Source organism: Amaranthus tricolor, chromosome 4 (genome assembly GCF_026212465.1).
Source record: "Amaranthus tricolor cultivar Red isolate AtriRed21 chromosome 4, ASM2621246v1, whole genome shotgun sequence".
Lineage (NCBI taxonomy): Eukaryota > Viridiplantae > Streptophyta > Magnoliopsida > Caryophyllales > Amaranthaceae > Amaranthus > Amaranthus tricolor.
The window spans coordinates 28,456,778-28,476,256 of record NC_080050.1 but is presented as its reverse complement, the minus strand read 5'-3'; the positions used below and the strand labels follow the sequence as shown (position 1 = coordinate 28,476,256).

At 32.3% G+C, this 19,479-nt stretch overlaps 2 protein-coding genes across 2 annotated transcripts; both read left to right on the top strand.

Moving 5' to 3' along the window:
- Positions 1 to 962: 962 nt before the first annotated feature.
- On the top strand, positions 963 to 7,451 carry LOC130810010 (protein PIGMENT DEFECTIVE 338, chloroplastic). Its single transcript, XM_057675906.1, has 9 exons — positions 963 to 1,114; positions 1,421 to 2,365; positions 2,803 to 2,877; positions 2,950 to 3,021; positions 3,821 to 3,901; positions 4,021 to 4,118; positions 6,005 to 6,130; positions 6,606 to 6,654; positions 6,766 to 7,451. Exons 2-9 carry the CDS (start codon positions 1,508 to 1,510, stop codon positions 6,943 to 6,945), a joined length of 1,539 nt encoding a protein of 512 aa, XP_057531889.1. The 5' UTR covers positions 963 to 1,114; positions 1,421 to 1,507; the 3' UTR covers positions 6,946 to 7,451.
- A 1,445-nt stretch (positions 7,452 to 8,896) lies between these two features.
- Positions 8,897 to 12,993, top strand: LOC130810009 (uncharacterized). Its single transcript, XM_057675905.1, has 5 exons — positions 8,897 to 9,299; positions 11,011 to 11,149; positions 11,580 to 11,611; positions 12,302 to 12,388; positions 12,573 to 12,993. The coding sequence occupies exons 1-5, from the start codon at positions 9,054 to 9,056 to the stop codon at positions 12,720 to 12,722; spliced, it is 654 nt and encodes a 217-aa protein (XP_057531888.1). The 5' UTR covers positions 8,897 to 9,053; the 3' UTR covers positions 12,723 to 12,993.
- The last annotated feature ends 6,486 nt before the right edge of the window (positions 12,994 to 19,479 follow it).

The window sequence follows — 19,479 nt, the reverse complement described above, 5'->3', positions numbered from 1 at the left end:
GACAATAAGAATTTAGTAAATTTATTGTTATAAATCTATCATTCACCTAATTTTTTTATGGAATTCAAAATTCACAATAAGCAACAACCATTCACAGGCCAAGTTATTATAAATATAAATACAAACATGACACTATTCATATAATAGTAGTAAAGAAAATCAATTACCAAATGATTGTCTATTCATTTATATAGAGTGATGAATTTTTGGATGTAAGTGATGAACATTTTTAAAAGTTTTCAAATTTGAGAATTCGGAGCAACAATTGTTATAACACTTTTTTTATCTATCTAATTTCACATTATTTTTTATTTTAAGTTGTCCATAAAATTTTACATTATTTCTATTTTTGAGAAAAACTATTTTTAATACCATCCTTAATTTCTCTCTTTATCTATTACTAAATATTCACATTTTCTTAAAAACATTTTTCTTCTATTAATACATAATTTTGCTTTTAGTTGTAACTAACAATTTTTAATTTTTAATAATTTGAAAATTATAACTTTATAATTAAATATTTTTACAAATTACAAACTTAATATTTACCTATTACGAATTACAACCATTAAAATATTAAAATTTCCAACATTCATACTAAATCAAAAATTTTTGACTTACTTAAACTAAAATTCTAATTCTGAGCATTAAAATAGTCAGAATTATACTTCCTCTGTTCCATAATTGTTGCTACATTTGTATGGGCACGGGAATTAAGAAAAGTGATTGACATACACCGTAGCTGATTGTTTACTTTATAGAGTATAGTATTTTATTATTGTTAATTGAAAAAGAAAAAGGAAAAATAGGTTGTTAGGTTACTTTATAGAGTATAGTATATATTTTATTATAGAGTATAGAGTAGGATAAAAATAGGGGTAGATAGAACTTTAAATGTTTGTTTTATTACTAAAAATGGAAATATAACAAGTAATATGAAATTGAAAAAAATAGAAAATGCAGTAAGTATTATGGAACTGAGGAAGCATGTTGTAACGTCTTCACGTGTCCAAACTTAGAACCACTGCCGCCTGGATAAACTTTCTCCATCTTCAATTGAGTGTAGGAGTAGCAGTATTTCATAATCTCTTGTTGCCGTGCTTCATCTTCACAGGTTTTGATTCTTGACTAAACTTCCAATTATTGTTGTTTACTTACTTCTTACTACCCATTAATGCATAGCTTTCTGCTTTTCTGGGATTGAAATTCTTTTCTGGATAAGGTTCGATATGATTTAAATTTTAATGGGTCACATAATTTAAGGTCGTTCGTTTTCCATTTTTTTTCATTTACTCTGTTTTCTGGGTATGAATTAAAATTTAGTAATGTTGATTTTCTGTTTTCCCCAAATTCCCCCTTTTTTTTTATGGTGGGAGATGATATTGTGGTGTAATTATTGTTATTTTTTTTGGTCATTCAGATAATTGGAAGAAAAAGATTTAAATCCACAAGTGCATTGGCATAATTAGATGGAAATGTTTGAAAAGTAGCTTATGAACACTATAAGATGCTTGTTGTTATGAAACCATTTAGTCTTTTATCTTCCACTAACCCAAGTGTTCCTTTTAAGGGTTTTAGACCTCCAATTTGCTCTTCATTGAGCAGATTTCAGCTATGTAAAAACCCTAATAGAGCTTTGTTAAGGAAACAGAATTTGATGTTTTGTTGGAATTATTCAATTTGGAGAGGAACCCATGTTTCATTTTGCTATGCTGAGGATATCTCAGAAGATTTGGTGAATAACCAGCCTCCTGATAACTCTCAAAATGTAGAATTGAATGATAGTGAAGAGTTGGAGTTGTTGGATAAGCCCTTACCGATTGCGGTAAACGGTGCCTCTGATACAAAGCTTGAGAATGAACCCAAGAAACTGGATAAAGATGAAGCATTGGAGCCTTTTCTAAAGTTCTTTAAATCGAAAGAATCGGTGGAAGAACTAGCTGAACAAGATGAGGGGGGACGAGAAGTAGATACTCAAAAGATGGTTGTTGAGTATTATGAGCCCAAAACTGGGGATTTTGTTGTTGGGGTAGTTGTTTCTGGTAATGAAAATAAGTTAGATGTGAATGTAGGGGCAGATATGTTGGGCACAATGTTAACAAAAGAGATTCTTCCATTGTATGACAAAGAGATGGATTACTTGTCGTGTGACTTAGATAAGAATGTTGATGAATTTATGGCTAATGGGAAGATTGGGATTGTCCACAATGAGGATGCAATTAAGGGGAAACCCATTTCTGGCAGACCTGTTGTGGATGCTGGAACTGTTTTATTTGCTGAGGTTCTTGGCAGAACACTTAGTGGCAGGCCGTTACTTTCGACACGGCGCTTCTTCAAACGAATAGCTTGGCACCGTGTGAGGCAGGTTTTTTCCTCACTCTTTTCAATTCTGAATCGCTGTCATTTTCAACTTTGTGTGAATCTATTAACTTTGTTTTGATTTTGTGTTTTTGAGCTTACTATGTCCTAGGTTCAACTTTGATGTATTTCCCTATTTGATATATTTTCTTGCATGCTCCCGAGTCCTGTGTGGAGTACTTATTAGTGTTTTATATCCTTTATTATCGATAGCTCCTTGCTGTTGAGAATTCTTGAGATTGAACCGTTTTATATATCTTTAAAAGTTTACTGAATCTGGATAACATGCCAGTGGACTCTATGATAATTCAAAAGAAATGGGGTTTTGTTACCTAAGAGCGGCAAATGGAAGAAACTATGCTACGTTCAAGAAATTGTGATGTTTATTATTGCTTGTAGATATAGTTGAATTTCATTCTTTAAATTTCCATTTGTTTTGTGCAGATACAACATCTCGGCGAACCAATTGAAGTTAGGATTACAGAGTGGAACACAGGCGGTTTGCTTACAAGAATTGAGGTAGGTTTTGGGTTTTCTATGCTGCATGCCAAACAAGGTGCATATTGACTAGTAATTGTATTTCTTTTGCAGGGTTTGCGAGCCTTCCTTCCGAAGGCCGAGTTGGTTGACAGAGTAAACACTTATACTGATTTGAAATCCAAGGTAACTGTGTGCCAAGTCTGAAAACCATTTAGGATTTACTTCTTTTCTTTTAAGTGAGCTTATAAACTCTATGTGAGTGAGATGCTTTAATAATATGAGTAATGCTTAGTGATTAATTTTGAATTTTGGCTTGTTTGGAAGTTTGTTCCTTTGATTTCTGGTTCATAATGAGTCGTGCTAGCTTTATATTGAAGTTTCTTATCAGAACCAAAGCTTTGGCGGTTGGTTGCTTAAAATGCTTGTTATTGTGGAAGACATATTTTGGTAGTCTTGAGAAGGAGGCACGGCTTTTGCTGTTCTTGCTCGATTTTGAAGTTTTTCAGGCTTCAAATCGCTCCTTGTCATATCATGCCATTACCATATAAGCTTTTGACTGTTACCATCAATAGTTTCGTCAATTTCGTGCCATGCAAGCCATGTACTGTTAGTCATTTAGATATCTATGGCTCTAAGCTTTTCTGCTTCTGCCTCAAAAAGGTTTCTCCAAGGCTCTCAGTACCCCACCCATTATAACGTTCTCTATGAAAAGTGGTCTTATCACTTTCGAAAATTTTAATTTCCCTCTACATGTTTTTCTCCCCCCCACCATAAAAACTTCCTTTTTGCCTCTTTCTGTATGCTACAATCATAGGAATAATTGTATGCCTTGTGGAGTAGAATAAGTATAAGTATAACCTTTATCATTTTGGTGTTATTGTGCCTTTTAATGAATATGTCCATGAAGTGTTTGCCGGCTTATTTTGCCTTTTAATGAATATGTTCTGGGATTTTTCTGATCGTCTGATTTGCGTTGCTGAAGGTAGGACGTCGGATATATGTGCAAATCAATCGAATAAATGAAGAAAATAATGACTTAATACTCAGTGAACGAGAAGCTTGGGTAAGTTTGTCATACACTGTCCTCTTAGTTAGTTGCTTTCTGCCTGATACATGTTTGTTTATACTTCCCCAATGTGACAGATCAAGAAAGGTCTCTGAGCTTGCTGTTTAATGTGCTAGGAAAAGCTGTACCTACGTGAGGGAGCACTTTTAGAAGGAACTATTAAGAAGATTTACCCTTATGGTGCCCAAGTCAAGATAGGAGAATCAAATAGGAGGTAAGTTTATTCAAGGATCACTTCGTCATTTTATACATTATTCTGAATTACGTCATTGATTTCTTACAAGGGCTTGATAAATTAAATCAAGTCATAGCAATTGTATTTTACCAGCTTAAATTAAATAAATTCACGGCAGTTGTGATCATGGAATGAAAATGAGGCAGTTCCGTTACATAACAACCGTTTGAGCTTTTCGAACTGCAAAACTCTGTTACGTAACTTGTGATATAAAACCATGGAGTAACAACCATTATATATTAGCCATTATCTTTTTCTAAAAAGTGTATTGGGTTCTAAAGGTCTATTATAAGCTTTAAATTGAATATATATTCAGACCAGAGCTTAAGAACTTAAAATCAATTAGGTCATGGAATTTTGCAATGATAGCTCCATGGACACTGCAGAAAGGTCTTGTCTCATCAAATCTAATTTAATGTTTATGGACAGTAAACATGAGAGGATTTGTTGATTAAATATTGAGATAGTTGTATAAAGTGCTGCTTTGTACAAATTGGTTTAAGTTTGTTTCCCCTGTTTTTGCAAGCATTTTTCCAGAGTTTGCTAAATTTCCAAAAATAATAATATGTACGGCCATTTTTCCGTAACAGACATCAACTTTGAAGTATTCTTAAAGATAGACTTAACTCCTCCCACCCGTGGAGTAAAAATGAGGCCTTTCCGTTACATAGTGGCCGCTATTAAATAATGGAGTAACAACCATTATAAGCTTTTATTCCAACATATTAGCTATTATAATCTCTTTTTAAGAATGTAGTAGGTTCTAAAAGGTATATTATAAGCTTCAATTTAAATCTATGTTCTGGAAAACTCGAGTTATCTATGATAAAGTGGATTTTTTTTTCAAGTTAGGAATTTGCGATGTCAGGGAAACGAGTCGTAACACCACGAGGTGCCGCGTCCTCGATATCGCGACCGTTGTTAACTTACCACAATCGCAGCGACATTTGCATTTTTTTCTATGCTCCCCCAATAGTTAGTGTGGATTCTCACAGTGATCCTTGAGCTGAAATAGCTGATTTAGAAGCTGAAATGATAATATGTCATGCTCTAGTTTTTATATGAGGAAAGGAACTAAACAAAAAGGGTAAAAACGTTAAAAATGCATTACAAAACTTGGGATCATTTTGGAATGATCCCCTAGTAGTTTCAACAATTTTGAAATAAATGTTTCAAACTATTATATCGAGATGAACCACATAAAGGATTATTTCTGTAAACTGTTACTCATTTTTGATTGTTCCTGTTCTATTATGTTTGTTACATATAATGTATTTATGTCTGATTTCTTTTGTTTATCTATGATACTAAAGCTACTATTATCAAAAATGATTATGGAAATTTGGGATAAAGGGGTATGGGACATAAAAAGATAAGTAGGATTAGATAAGACTTAATGTATGAAGACAAACGAAAGATTCCAGATGATTGGAAGTTATCCTCTTTGTTGTATGTCAAGTCTACTAATTACTTCTGTGTCTGCGTTCCTCCTATATTTATCGAACTATCTTGAAACTTGAGGTGTTAAAAAATGATCCCATGATCCAAAATTTACCCGACTTAAAAATGAGTTACAATTATGTAAAGAAACTATAGGGACACAAAACCCAATTTCAAACCGCTCCGAAACACCTAACTCGAAATCAACCCGATGACCCGAATTAACATCGCTACTTGAAAGTATCATATAGATTATTCTTGTGAGATATTTGAAATAGGGTTTTCAAAGGGTGAACTATATATATTACACACGACCTTTTTTCCTTTCGGCGTAATCATCTAACAGGAATTGTACTCTCTGTTTTTTTTTTTTTTTTTTTCCATCGTTGTGTTTTGATTTCGTGCACTTGCCTCTTGTATCTCAGTGGACTGCTGCATGCATCAAATATCAGCCGTGTCAAGTTTGATTCAATTAGTGATCTATTAGCTGTGGGGGAGAAGGTCAAAGTTCTAGTTATAAGATCTTTGTTCCCGGACAAGATCTCTCTTAGGTAAGAGAGCAATTCTTGGTGGTTATTTGATAGATGCCATTATTTTTTAGCATGAATTTTGATATATATGGACTCTATGTTACTCGGATTCTTCATTTGCTTCACATACCCGTGTTTGATCCTTGATGCTCGGACATTGATATGGCACTTAGACACTTCATTTTTTAGGCGTTAAATTGAATATTTAGACGTATCTGACACTTGGACACATACCGGTATCCGACATCAGTACCCGATTCCAAGCAACATATTATGGCTTAGTCGGGAACCATGATGGTTTATTCAAATAATTCATTAAGTCGTGATCTATCTGTTTAATCTTTGGTCTTATAGTGTCAGCTGTCATTAGTCATCACCGACCAAAGATTGGTTAGTTGGGGATGGAAGGATCATCATTTACTAATTTTTATGATTTGTGTATTCGGTACTTATGCACGGGTTGCCCCAGAATTTAACTTCTGCATCTTGTTTGCAGCATTGCGGAACTGGAAAGCGAGCCTGGCCTTTTCATATCGGACAAACAGGTGCTTATACGTCTCCATTATCTCATTTTTTTACTTGGCATTATGATTTGAACTAACTGTCCAACATTCATTAGAAAGAACCTAAATAATCTGTGAATATGGTATGGACAGAAAGTATTTGCCGAGGCTGAAGAGATGGCAAAGAAATATAGACTGAAACTCCCAAGGATTTCTGCGACTCACATGTCTGAACCGCCAATTAGCGATTTGTTGTTTGAAGATGAAGCAAGTCTTTATGCAAATTGGAAGTGGTTTAAATTCCAAAGAGAAAATGAACCAGATTCACAATAAGCTAAATCACGACATTTTATCGTTTCGAGGGCGGAGGACTTCAACTGGGTTGCGGGTCAGCTGTTAAGATGGTCATTCTGTTGCGACTTCGATTAGTGATTTGCAAACATCTTAAGAAATTGAAGATCATGATTTGAAACACACGAGCTGGTGGATTCATCTCTCGAAAACGTAAGACAATGATTGGGACATGGTGTCCTTCGATTGCCCGCATAAGCGTAGAAAGAGATTTTTTTTGCATTAGGTTCCCATTATGTGCACAATTTGATTGGGAATTTTGATTTGATTAGATAAACTTATGTACACATTTTTAGGTGATTTTATTTGGTTCGGACAAGCAAAAGTTGGCCTAGCATTTATCATTTACTTTTATGTAGTTTTTCGTATCATTATACTTGGCGTGGCTTTTTAGACTAAAAAATGACACTCATTAATATACTTTTATGTAGTTTTTCTATTTCATCATACTTGTTGTAATCGACTGTTTACGCAATTTAATACGTTATTTTCATTATTTATATATAGCATAATGCATAACCAAAAATTATTGAAAATATTATAAAAATACGCGAATAGACGATTTAAACAAAATTGCACTTGACTACATAATTTCTAGGGGTGTTCAAAATTGGATACTGAATCGGTCCGAATCTAAATATCCGGTCATTCGGATAGTAAATATTACAAATACTTTAAGACAATAATTCAACTTCATTTGCAACATAAATTAGCAACTCCAAAGGCCCAATATTTACCCATATGTACGAATAGAAGAGAACAAGCACCCTGTTAGTTTGGAATACGACAAGTAATCAAAACACCAGAATTGAATGGATTATGAACCATATAAAAATCAATAAACTTTCTTGAAATGACTTGGACATGAACACACCATAAGGACTTAAACTAGGAACATCATAGTCTTGATCATGAGGAACCATAGGCTTTGAAAACAAAGAGTTGTCTTGGACTGATTTTACATCATGAATAGTTTTAATAATTGTAATATAGCGATTATTTTAGAATGAAGGAAGTATTTACCTTGCAATGGTTGCATCAGGACAACCACTCTCTAATACTGCAAGGTGTCCATTAGGATATTCTGTGTTCGGGTGGGTTTTGGATATAATATCTTGGATTAGATTGAATTCTTTTCTTGAGTTTTTGTAAATATATTGACAATTTGATTTTTGATTTTTATGTACAACTTTTTTTGGGTAGGGTCATATTTATTTTCAGTTAATCGGATTGATTTTGGACAACTCTTCAATTCTGTGTCTATTAAAATTAATAATTATTTTTTCTCTAATAAAAAATCAATACTCAGCGCATAATTTTAACAAACATTTCTAAAAAGTCGTAAATAACAATAGTTATTTCACAAACAAAATCACTATAATTTATTTAGAAAATATAATATATGAATTAAGAATCATGTATAACCTAGTGTGTGAGATCAATCTTTTCACCGTAGTGAGGGCTCCATTCTCATAACTAGAGGTGTGAAGCCATCGGATCACTATCAAGTGAGCTCAAAATTAAATCTTGTATCTAAAATGGGTTTTACATTATTGTAAATTAATTTTTATAGTCAAGTTAAAGTCATATTTGATTATACAAGGTCGAATAAATGTCGGTTTAGATTTGTATTAAACATTCCACTCATAGCCTATAAGAAATAGTAAATAACAATAGTTTTGCTTTGTTATATATCAAATAAATGTCAAGTAAATGTTTCATTCGGTTTGCACACTTGCAGTTGATGCACCATTTCAATCATACTTCTGTATATCTCTAATTATGTTTGGTTAAAAATTACAAAAAACTAATGCTAATAAATTTATATTGATACGAGTCAATCAAAATTAAGTTGACATAATGGATAAATAGTTAAAAAAACAAATAAAATATTTGATAAGAATAACAGGGACTATATAGCTTAGTTGTCCTAATACTCTGGACATAATGTGAAGATTGTTTTCAAACAACATTTGTGGAAATTTGGAATAAATTTAATTTTATTTTGGAAAAATTTCCCCTTTATCAAGAAATTACCAAAATGAAAGTGAATTTTGGATGAACTACAATAGTTTGGGTTGCAAGTTTGCATGAATTGCGGGAATCAAAGAGGAGAAGAGAAGAAGATGAAGATGACATGGAAGAAGAAGAACGGCAACAAGCGTTTAGCTGTGCCTAATCTTCCTTTCGACAACGACAACGATTACCAACAAGATGATGATGAAGAACAACAACATAAACGCCCAAATTCTCCTTCTTCAATCAATCATCAAAACCCCCAATCCAATCAAACCCTTGCTCATGTCTTCCTGGAACAAGGAAACAAGCTTGCCGAGGTGATTCTTCACAAATTTTTAGTTATTGTATTGTTAAATATTAATTTTACTTCTCTTTATGGTATTTTTCATGGTGAGTTAACTCTTTTTTTTGGTGTTTCATGTAGTTCAAAACTTCCGTTTTTTTTCTAAAACAAATATGCAAAGTGGGTGTTGATAATTTATTGGGGTTTGTTCAGTTCTTAGTTTGTTTAATCACTTGATTTGAGGGTGTTGTGTTTTTCATAGAAGGGGCATTAGGGTTTCTGAATTCTGATCATAAGAAATTTGGGAATTGACTATTTAATTTCTTTTCCTTTTTAATTTCAAAATTAATTTCTTTTCATCAGAGTTTGATATCTTCTTGAAATTGAACTTTGTTACTTTGTTGACACATTCTTCTTGTGAAAGCCCCATTATGAAGTTTTTTCATTGGGGTATTTATTGAATTAAGATTCGTGTAATTTCATAGCAACAAATAATCCCAAGTCTGAATTTTTATGCTTAGTTTTGAATGCCATATTGTTGGACAATATTGTTTTTCACAATGCTTTAGTAGTTCAGATTCATTTGTTGAGCTTGTTGTAAATTGTAATCTGCTGTGGGTCTCCAATATTTTATGAAATCAATGCTCCACAAATTGTTGAATTAGACTATTTGTTTATGCTATGGTAATGGTATGGTAGCTTTCCTAGGGGTATTTCGAGTCGATACGTTTCTTAAACTTGAGGTGGATACAAATTGTTCGACATCGTTCGCCTCTCTCTCTGGCTGTTTCGAAACTTATGTAGATGTTTTTGGTAGATATTTTTTGAAGTGAAGAACCCTTTATCTGTCTTCCTTTATGAGCCGGAAGATCAGATGTAAATTGATATTTGATATTCCGCTTGATATGTATTTATCTGATGAACGTGATTAGGAGTTCTCATTGCAAGTATTCTGGAGTCTGCAGACTGTAATGTGACAAGCAATGATTAACAGAAAACAATTTGCTTTTTAGATAATTAAAACTTGTGTTTCTAATCATCATATGAGTGTCACAGCGGTTTTGAATGCTTCCCGCAAGGATAATGAAAGTCTCAAGCTTGTATACTATTATAATTCAAATGTTATGTTTTAAGTATCAATATGTTTTAACATTGGTTTTAAGGTTTTTTAACGAAAAAGTGCGCTTCGCGTATTAAAAGCCCGCGCCTTTGCTCTGCACATTGCACATAGGCTACAATGACCTTTTGCACCTCAGTGCGCCTCGTGCTTTTTGAAACTAAGCTTACATTATAAGCTATTAGGCAGGAACGTTCTTCACCTTGATTTTGTGTGTGTAAAGGCTTTACTTTTGTTATTACTAAGTTGTGCACCCAAGGTTGTAGTAGTGGTGTTTGGAGAAAGAATGGGGTAAAAGAATCAAACTCATTGAGGAGAACAAGGAATAAGGTGAGGTGAAATTCATGGTAAGCATTCATATCTTTAGTTGATTGGAGGGAAGTGGGATTTGCATTGAACTTTAAGTTTCTTTTTCTTTCTATGCCGATGGTTGAGTTGTATTTTGTGGATCATCTCGGTTTCGTTTATTGTGTTTTTAGATTCTAATAGTCTAGTATGGAAGGAATAGAAAATTTTAATTCGTCGTCTATCAATATCATCTTGTCCTCCAATATGGTTGTCCAACATGCTCTTGATAGAATTATGTATAGGTTTGAATCTCATTATGTCCTTTCCCTTCATTTTCAAGGAAGGTAAATATCGTGAAGCTCTTGGAAAGTGGGAAGCTGCTATTACTTTGATGCCCGAAAGAGCCGTTTTGCATGAACAGAAGGCTCAAGTATTGCTTGAACTTGGAGATTCCTGGGGTGCTTTGAAGGCAGCAACTCGTGTGCTACACTCCTCTTTGTCTGTTTACTTTTCTTGTTGAGGTGTTTGATTTTATATATTATGTCAAGTGCTTTTGCATGCGTAATTTTTCAAATCTTTACCAGTGTCACATGATTCTCTAATCTCCTCTCGAATCACGAATCGAAAAACGTGAATTATGGTCGGTTTTGGGATATTCTTGGGCAAATTTGAGCAAATCACGAATTCAAAAAGCAAATTAGCTTGCGAATTATGTTACACTGATCTTTACTAGTAAACCTCTCTTATTGTTCATGTGTATATGTGCTGTAGTGTATTGTCCTGCGTTTCATAGTCGATATTTTTACGTCTTGCTTTCAAGTGGAATATAATCATGATTGGTAATTTACTAGGGAGTTCTGTTCATGCCATATCAACGACATTGGTTTGACTATTATATTGATCTTGCAGGAGCCACTGAATTGGATCCGTCATGGGCTGAGGTAGTTGATATTCTCAATCCCCCCCCCCCCCCCCCCGTTGCCCCCCCAAAAAACAGAATCTAAAATCTGTTCTATTACTTGAGGATTAGTTTGCATTTTGCTTGGTATAGTTTGCTCTAGAGGTGTTCAATGGGCCGGGTCGGGGCATGTCGAATTTGAACGGGGCGGGTCAAGGCCCATTTAAACAAGATCCATTTTTTTTAAGGTTCATAAAATAGTTTTTTTACTCTACTTTATGGCCTGTTGGGTCGACCCACCTATGTATATAATATCATATAAAAATATAAAAAAGGTGGTAAAACTTTTTTCGCAATCAAATCCTATAATTATCCAACCCGACCCTTTATACCAAGGCCCGTTAATGTCCTGACCTGTTATTGACCCAACCCACTAATGACCCGTTAAATTGTGACTCGACCCTTGACCCATTGGGTCGACCTGCCCTGTTAAAATTTGCTCCATGACTTCTTGGCAATGTGTGACTCAAACAATTGTATCATGTTTGTTTCAAGAACAAACCTGAACATCACTTATCTTTGAATTCATGTTTTGATTCTTGAACAATATATGGGTGTTTTTTTTAATAAAAAGTTGCATCTTCTAATGTCAGTTGTCTCTGGAGAGTCGAGCCTATGGCTTAAGCCTTAATATGCTGGATACTCTAATAGTGCTGCAATGTTTGTCTTGCAGACTTGGATTACCCTAGGCAGAGCACAGCTGAATTTCGGGGAGCCTGATAGTGCAATGGAAAGCTTTGACAAGGCTTTAGCCATTAAGGTCCGATCATTTATATCTTTGCCCGTGTATTGTTACAAGTTCGGTTTTTACGTTTTCTTTTAAGTGTAGGGAGGGGTTGTTATTTTAGTATTTGGTGGCAATAGTTTAGAAAAAAGTTTCTTACGACATTGTATCCTTATCTGCACGAGTAGCTTTTCCCTGATAATTTTACTGATGTCGGCAGCCTGAGTTAGCGGAGGTGCAAGAGGATAGAGAAACGGCTTTAAAGCTTGTAAGGAAGAGAAAGCAACTGCACTCTTCAGGTCTAAGCGCAAATAGATCTCGATATTCAGTTGGTGATGGGGACAAAACCAATGTTGGAATCGGTCCCTGATTCCACGACGCAAAGATGGGCTTTTTAGTTCCTCCATAACCCTTGCAGGGTATTACTCGATGTACATAAAAGATCTTGAGTTTTAGGATCATACGAACCATAACTTGAACGATCTCTTTCTTGGAACTTGTCTACGAAGTGCAATTGGTTTAGGTTGTATATTCTGAATTCTGATGCACTTTTCTGTTGGGGTTCGGACCTTGTTACGTTTTGTTGTATTAATCTCGTCTTCTAAAGCTTGGTTATATGGAGGAATTTATCTTTTGTGTTATCGATTCCTGGTTTTCTACACCTGCTTATCTTTCGGGCGCAATTCGGAAAATGTTTAGTATCAAGGGTTGTTGCTAACAAGTAACAAGTATACAACAAGGGTAAGATTGCGTACATTCGACCCCTTCAAACCTCTATCTAAACGGGAGCTACTTACTGATATTTGGGCATTGACATGTTGTAATTTAGAATATGATTAGAGTTAAACAGATGACTTGTTATTTTAGTATTAGGATTCTCTTCATTACTTTTCTCAATTATCTATTTTAAGATTTTGACATCTATTTTAAAATAAAAATAAAATCTCAAAATTTCTCTTCTTTTCCTCTATCAAGCAATTTTAACCATTAGATTTAAGTAATAAACCCTCTATTACATTTTAAGTAATGGAGAGGATTTTAACCCCTTATTTGAAAGGAGTATATTTGCATCTTAGCATTTACCGCTTACTTTTTACATTCATAAGTAAGCGTACTTTTCTGTACTTTTTTATATTTTTTTGTTATTCGTGGTTTTGAATTTGGTTCCATAATATTTTAAAATTGCATTATAATCTTTAAATAGCAAATTAAAAGGAATAGAGAGTTCAAAAGTTCTGTCTTTTTGTGTGTTTTTAGTCATCCATAATTATATTGTTGACATTAAATATTAAGCATTGATACCCTAGTTTGAGACTTTTAAAAAACTAATTGACTTCTAAATTTTGTACCAGCACATCTATTAAAGAGTTTTGGGAATGTTTAGTCTTATTGGTATTAAACTGTGGAAATTGTAATGAAAATTAATAAAATTTAATTAGAAAGAGTGCTTGACAAGGATTTGTCTTGCTTTAATCAGTTTTTCTTCATAAAATCCATTTTTATCCATTATCTCGTGAAGAAATATCTTATTATATGCTTAGAAAATTATGAAGAATTACATGTTTGAAGATGAGAGTTGTATTCCAATGATATGACACTTTTTATGAATATTTTAAATTAAAACTCATAATCATTACCATTATTTAATATCAGTAACGAAATGTCCCTCTACGGGCATACCATTTATTGAAAACTTAATGAAATTTATTAAATATACTCCATTCATTTCACAATATTAGTTACATTTGACTTTTTGCACTTTTTAAGTATAATTTAAGTCTAAATAGATAATACAATTCATAAAAAATTATAAAAATATATATTAAATTTACAGCTACTTTTTTGAGATTCCGTAGATTAGTAATAACACATATATGGGGCACGTCTCACTACGAGATCACTTCATATAATATCTTGTGTTATAGTTATGCACATCAAAGATGAATCTAATGAGATTAAAATGAAGACATTAAAAAATTATTAAAAAGTAAATGGAAGTCTAAATTTACTAAAGTAGGTTGAAGAAATAAACATACATGGAAATAGACTATACTCGATGATCACCTGTGCTAAAGCACGAGACATTTAGAAATTATTATGCATAAATAATATAATCGTTACAAACAAATTAAATAAAAGTTAAGAAAGAGAACTATGAATAATAATTTTTAAAAAATCACAACAAAGAAAATTGAATAATAAATAACAATATTTACTCATTATTAGAACATAATTGTTGATTACTCGTGCTAAGCACAAGCTATTTAATAATCACTATATATTAAATGTATGTTTGTAATATTAGTTGATTACCCGTGTTAAACACGATATACAAAAAGTTATTTTATCAAAAATTAAATAGACTATAAATACTCTACGTATGTAATGAAGTAGATACACAAGAAAAATGCATGGATAAATGCTTATATTGATTTTTAGATTAAACAACTTATACAAAATGAAAATAAAGAGTAGGGATGCAAACGGGCGGGGCGGGGCGGGTATTGGAATTACCATCCCCATCCCCATCTGTTAATGCAATCCCCATCCCCATCCCCGCGGCGGGTATAATTTTTTTCCCGTCCCCGCTCCGATGGGTTTGTATCTAAAACCATCCCCGCCCCACCACCCATCTGGGTATCCATCCCCGTGTAATACACATTTTCCTCGCCCCACCACCCGTTAAATCCCCGCTTAATACCCATCTGTGCCACATATTTATATTCAATCATTTTATAAAACTAATAACATTATTACATAAATATCAATAACTAGTTAAAATACCAATCAACTTATCATTAACAACTTTGAACTCTTTTAACCATTTTTATGAAGACAAATGCGAGTGCGGACGAAGAAGATATCGCATTTACAAACGAGAAAGAAAACGAAAACTAGCAAAAGACTTAAAAATATTTTGAGGCGGGTATCTTGAGGCGGGGCGGGGCGGGGCGGGGCGGGGATGGGGCGGGTATCACCTAAAACCCATCCCTATCCCCCCCGCGGTGGGTATGAATTTTATACCCGTACCCGCCCCATGACCCATCAAACCGGGACCCATCCCCTCCCCGATGGGGCGGGTCTCCTATTAGACCCGCCCCGCCTGCATCCCTAATAAAGAGTACTTGTAAGATAAGAATAATATATTCTTGAAAAACCCAAAACACAAAGTTTCTCCCTCCTTTTGACGTTCGAACAAAAAATCAATTTCTTACCAATTTCCAACTTATCTTTTAAGAAAACCACTCATTGAGATACCTTAAACTCCTATACCATATTTAGTTTTTAACACTTCTAATTATTCAAATTCAACTATACTTAAAACCTACTCCCTTTATTTACCCAATTTAGTTTTTAACATTATTCCTAACACTCTTAATTTGAATTAAAATCATAGTCAATTGAGATCTTATTTGATTTGTTATAATGCAATTTATTAATATCAACTTTTGATAATTTATAATTATGCACAATAAGATGCATTAGGACATCGATAAATATATTTTAAAACGTGCACAAACTAAGTGCGACAAAGATAGAAAAGTCATCATATCATATCATACAATAATTTAAAGAAAGACTCCTTAATTTTAAATGACGCTTTTTCAATGACTGATTACTTGACGAAATATAATCAACTTAAATTGTTGATATATTTTAATGAATTTCCACATAGTAATATTTGCAAATGTAAAGAAGAATTCTAACATAGAAAAATTATCAAATTACAATTTTATCTCATTTATCATTCTCTTTTTAGGAGACTTTTCTTTTGAACACAACATTTATTTCTGAGTGTTGATAAATAAGACTTGTGTATGAAAGTCATAATCTTGCAAATGACGACATTTTATACACTTTCACTTTGCTGCTCACCTCATTTGATTAACTTTAAGCCTTTGAGTTACTCATTTCATTTTTAATCGGAAAAATTAATATTAATAATCAAACCTTTTATCCATCTGCTGTGAATAATCACACATTTAGATTATTTTTTAATAATCCAACCTTTGTCTTTAGTTTGCTAGCAGCATCTTTTATTTTTTAAATATCCAACGTTTGCCCTTAGTTTGCTATCAACATACCCTATTAGTATGTTGACATCAAACAAAGGGGAAAGGTTGGATTATTAAAAAATAATCCATATATAGATGAGATTATTCACAGCAGATGAGTAAAAGGTTGAATTGTTAATATTAAATTTTCCTTTTTAATAATAATAATAAGTTTATTTATTTTTGTTTGACCTCTTTTTGTCTTTGCTTCGCAATAGAAGACAAATATTTTTGCAATTAGCCATTTACTAGATCAAGTTATTTATCAACCTCATTTAGTAAACATTTTAGTATATAAAATGATGACTAATAATATACAGTATAAATAAAGAGGCATGCTCAATTTAGAGGTAGAAAATATCACAGTGATTTGTATTAATATATAGAAGATAAATCTTAAATAGAAAATTTATTTTCAAGCTTACTAAAATCACATATAATATTCCAATACATATAAAGCACATATATTAATCTAATTGGTATAAAAATATAAATCTCCTTAATCTTAAATAGGCAAAATTATTAGTCATATAAAATTACAATAGCATGCATTAATGTATAGTAATCTTGACCTAAAAGCTACAAATACTTTCCCCTTCTAAATTACTAATTTACACTATTCATTCCATTAATTTGTATTTAATTTTTGATCTATAAATTAAAATATAATTAAATGATATCAGCTTGTTAATTTCCACCTTTATATTTTTGTATAAGTAATTTAACACGAGGAGGTATACATGTAGAATTCACCAACTAGAAACTTGAAAGCAAAACAGTGAAAGTAACATTGAAATGAAACTACACAAATTGTTATGAGAGACGGTTCTTAATTGGGCTGACCTATTATATATTTTTTAAAATATTGTAATTAGACATTAAAAATGATGTAGGTAGACATTTAAGATATTGAAAGTAGGCATTAAAAATACAGTAAATAAATATTAAGAATAATATAAGTAGGCAATAAGAATATAATAAGCATGTATTAATCTTTAATGGACTGAATTTGAGATACGTCTCTCAAAGTATCGGTCTCTCAAGAGACTAACCGATGAATGAGTAATTTTTTTAAAATCAAATTTTTAAATTTTTACGTTTTCATTAAAATAATGGGAACTTTTTTTAAATGCACTTTTTATAAGTAAAGAATGTCCTAGGCAAGGGACGTACGGACGGACTTTTAGTTACATTAACAAAATGAGGCATATGATCTTTGACGTCATGTGAGGAGGATAGAAAGTATTATAGTAAATGGTAAAAGAAATTGAGAGAGACCTAGAAAAATAAGGAAAGAGCAAATAAAAATAGATTTGCATGAATTACATCTTTCTGAGGATCTAACCGGAGATAAAAGTAGTTAGAGGTGCCTCATTCGTGTTTCAGACTACTAATTCCCTTGCATTTTCCTGTTGGTGTTATTCTTCTCTGGTTTTTTCTCGTTTGTTGTATTATTATTATTATTATTATTATTATTATTATTATTATTATTATTATTATTATTATTATTCAGATGCAGGCTTGTGGAGTTTCGTTGCAGGAAGTTTTCTTGTTTTCCTCGAGTTGAGGAACTCTTTGACCGCACTCTCCTTTTTGGATATGAGTTGCCGCAGTCCTTCCCTCTCTAGACTCTGTTCATGATTTTTCTATGGACGGGATACACACTGAGTGTGATGACGGTGTCATGTTTGATTATTGGTAATTGGTGCAGTAATTAAAATAATCTGTAAGGTAAATTATTATGAAATGTACATTTGACATTTCATTTTTATGATGATAAAAAGTTGATCATAATTTTTTTCATTATCATTTAATATCACATCGTTAAATAGTAATATATTATAATGAATTTTACAAAGAAAATGAAATAATTGAATTAGAAAATGCAAAACCATTAAATATATTTTTAATCAGATTTTCCATAAAAATTACACTCAATTACCATTATCATTACCATTTACATAATTTGAATTCGATAAACAGGCCGCAAAAAGTACTATTAATAATTAACAGAATAAATTTTGAATTACAGCTTAAACTTTTGTTTTTTTGAACTACAACCTCAATGTTCTTTTAAATTACGGATATTAAAGTATTAATGCCTACAATGTTCAGGCTAATTTTCACTAGCTTTCGAGCATTTAACTAGTTGGAATTTTAAGTTAGGTGGTCGGAATCCGATGAATGACCCTAATACGATAGATATAGATACTTTGCTGACTGTAATTCGAAAAAAAAAAATAAAAATTTAATTCGTCCGAGATTTAAACTGTAAGGGTAATTCACAATTTATTCTAATCAATACTAATAAAAAAAATAATGAATTTTTTTGGTTGAACAAGAAATCTTTAAAGAATGTAGTAGAAAGTTTCCTGCATTTTCACTGGAAAGTCATTCCATTCTTTCGAATTTCAATGGCAACCCTAAACCCGAGTACTCCCCATTATTATATAAAGAACCACATTAATCTTCTTTTTCAAGCATCTAAATACTCAGAAAACATAAAATTAATATATTTTTTCTTTTTTTTTTTCCTGTAATTAATAATTAATAAGTCACAAAAAATGGGAGATAAGAATCCAAAAAGGGGAAGCATTTTGTGGGGAATTCTCTGCTGTTTTTGTTGTGAAGATGCTGATTAAGTTTGCTATCCCTCAATGTCAGCTAGACAGCTACAGGCTGGAAAGGGGTAAATATTACCTGCTTTACACTAAAATATGTGGTGAATAAGTTTTTTTTTATTTTTTTTTATTAAATCTAGTGAATACGGTGTGTATGAATTATACATGTAATTGATAATGATATTATATTGGTAATTAATACCAAATAATATTGTACTTTTATTTTATTTATAATTTTGTTGTCATCTCATTTAATTGTATTATCAAACTTGTTTAAAATAATTACGTCCCTTGATTCCTTTGAGTTGAAGGATTTTTTGACTGCGCTCTTTTTTATGGATATAAGTTGTCGTTATTATACACTGATCATGATAATGATATTTGAAATAATTATAAATTTATTATGGATGTCATCATTATTTTATTGGTATACTTTTCCTTTTCTTATTGT

Bases quoted from the DNA above. Each gene is read 5' to 3' on its own strand.
- LOC130810010 (XM_057675906.1), top strand. From the start codon at position 1,508: ATGCTTGTTGTTATGAAACCATTTAGTCTTTTATCTTCCACTAACCCA. The intron at 2,366-2,802 runs GTTTTTTCCTCA...TGTTTTGTGCAG, and splicing joins CTTGGCACCGTGTGAGGCAG to ATACAACATCTCGGCGAACC. The intron at 6,131-6,605 runs GTAAGAGAGCAA...TCTTGTTTGCAG, and splicing joins CCGGACAAGATCTCTCTTAG to CATTGCGGAACTGGAAAGCG.
- LOC130810009 (XM_057675905.1), top strand. From the start codon at position 9,054: ATGAATTGCGGGAATCAAAGAGGAGAAGAGAAGAAGATGAAGATGACA. The intron at 11,150-11,579 runs GTGTGCTACACT...TTGATCTTGCAG, and splicing joins TGCTTTGAAGGCAGCAACTC to GAGCCACTGAATTGGATCCG. The intron at 12,389-12,572 runs GTCCGATCATTT...TGATGTCGGCAG, and splicing joins ACAAGGCTTTAGCCATTAAG to CCTGAGTTAGCGGAGGTGCA.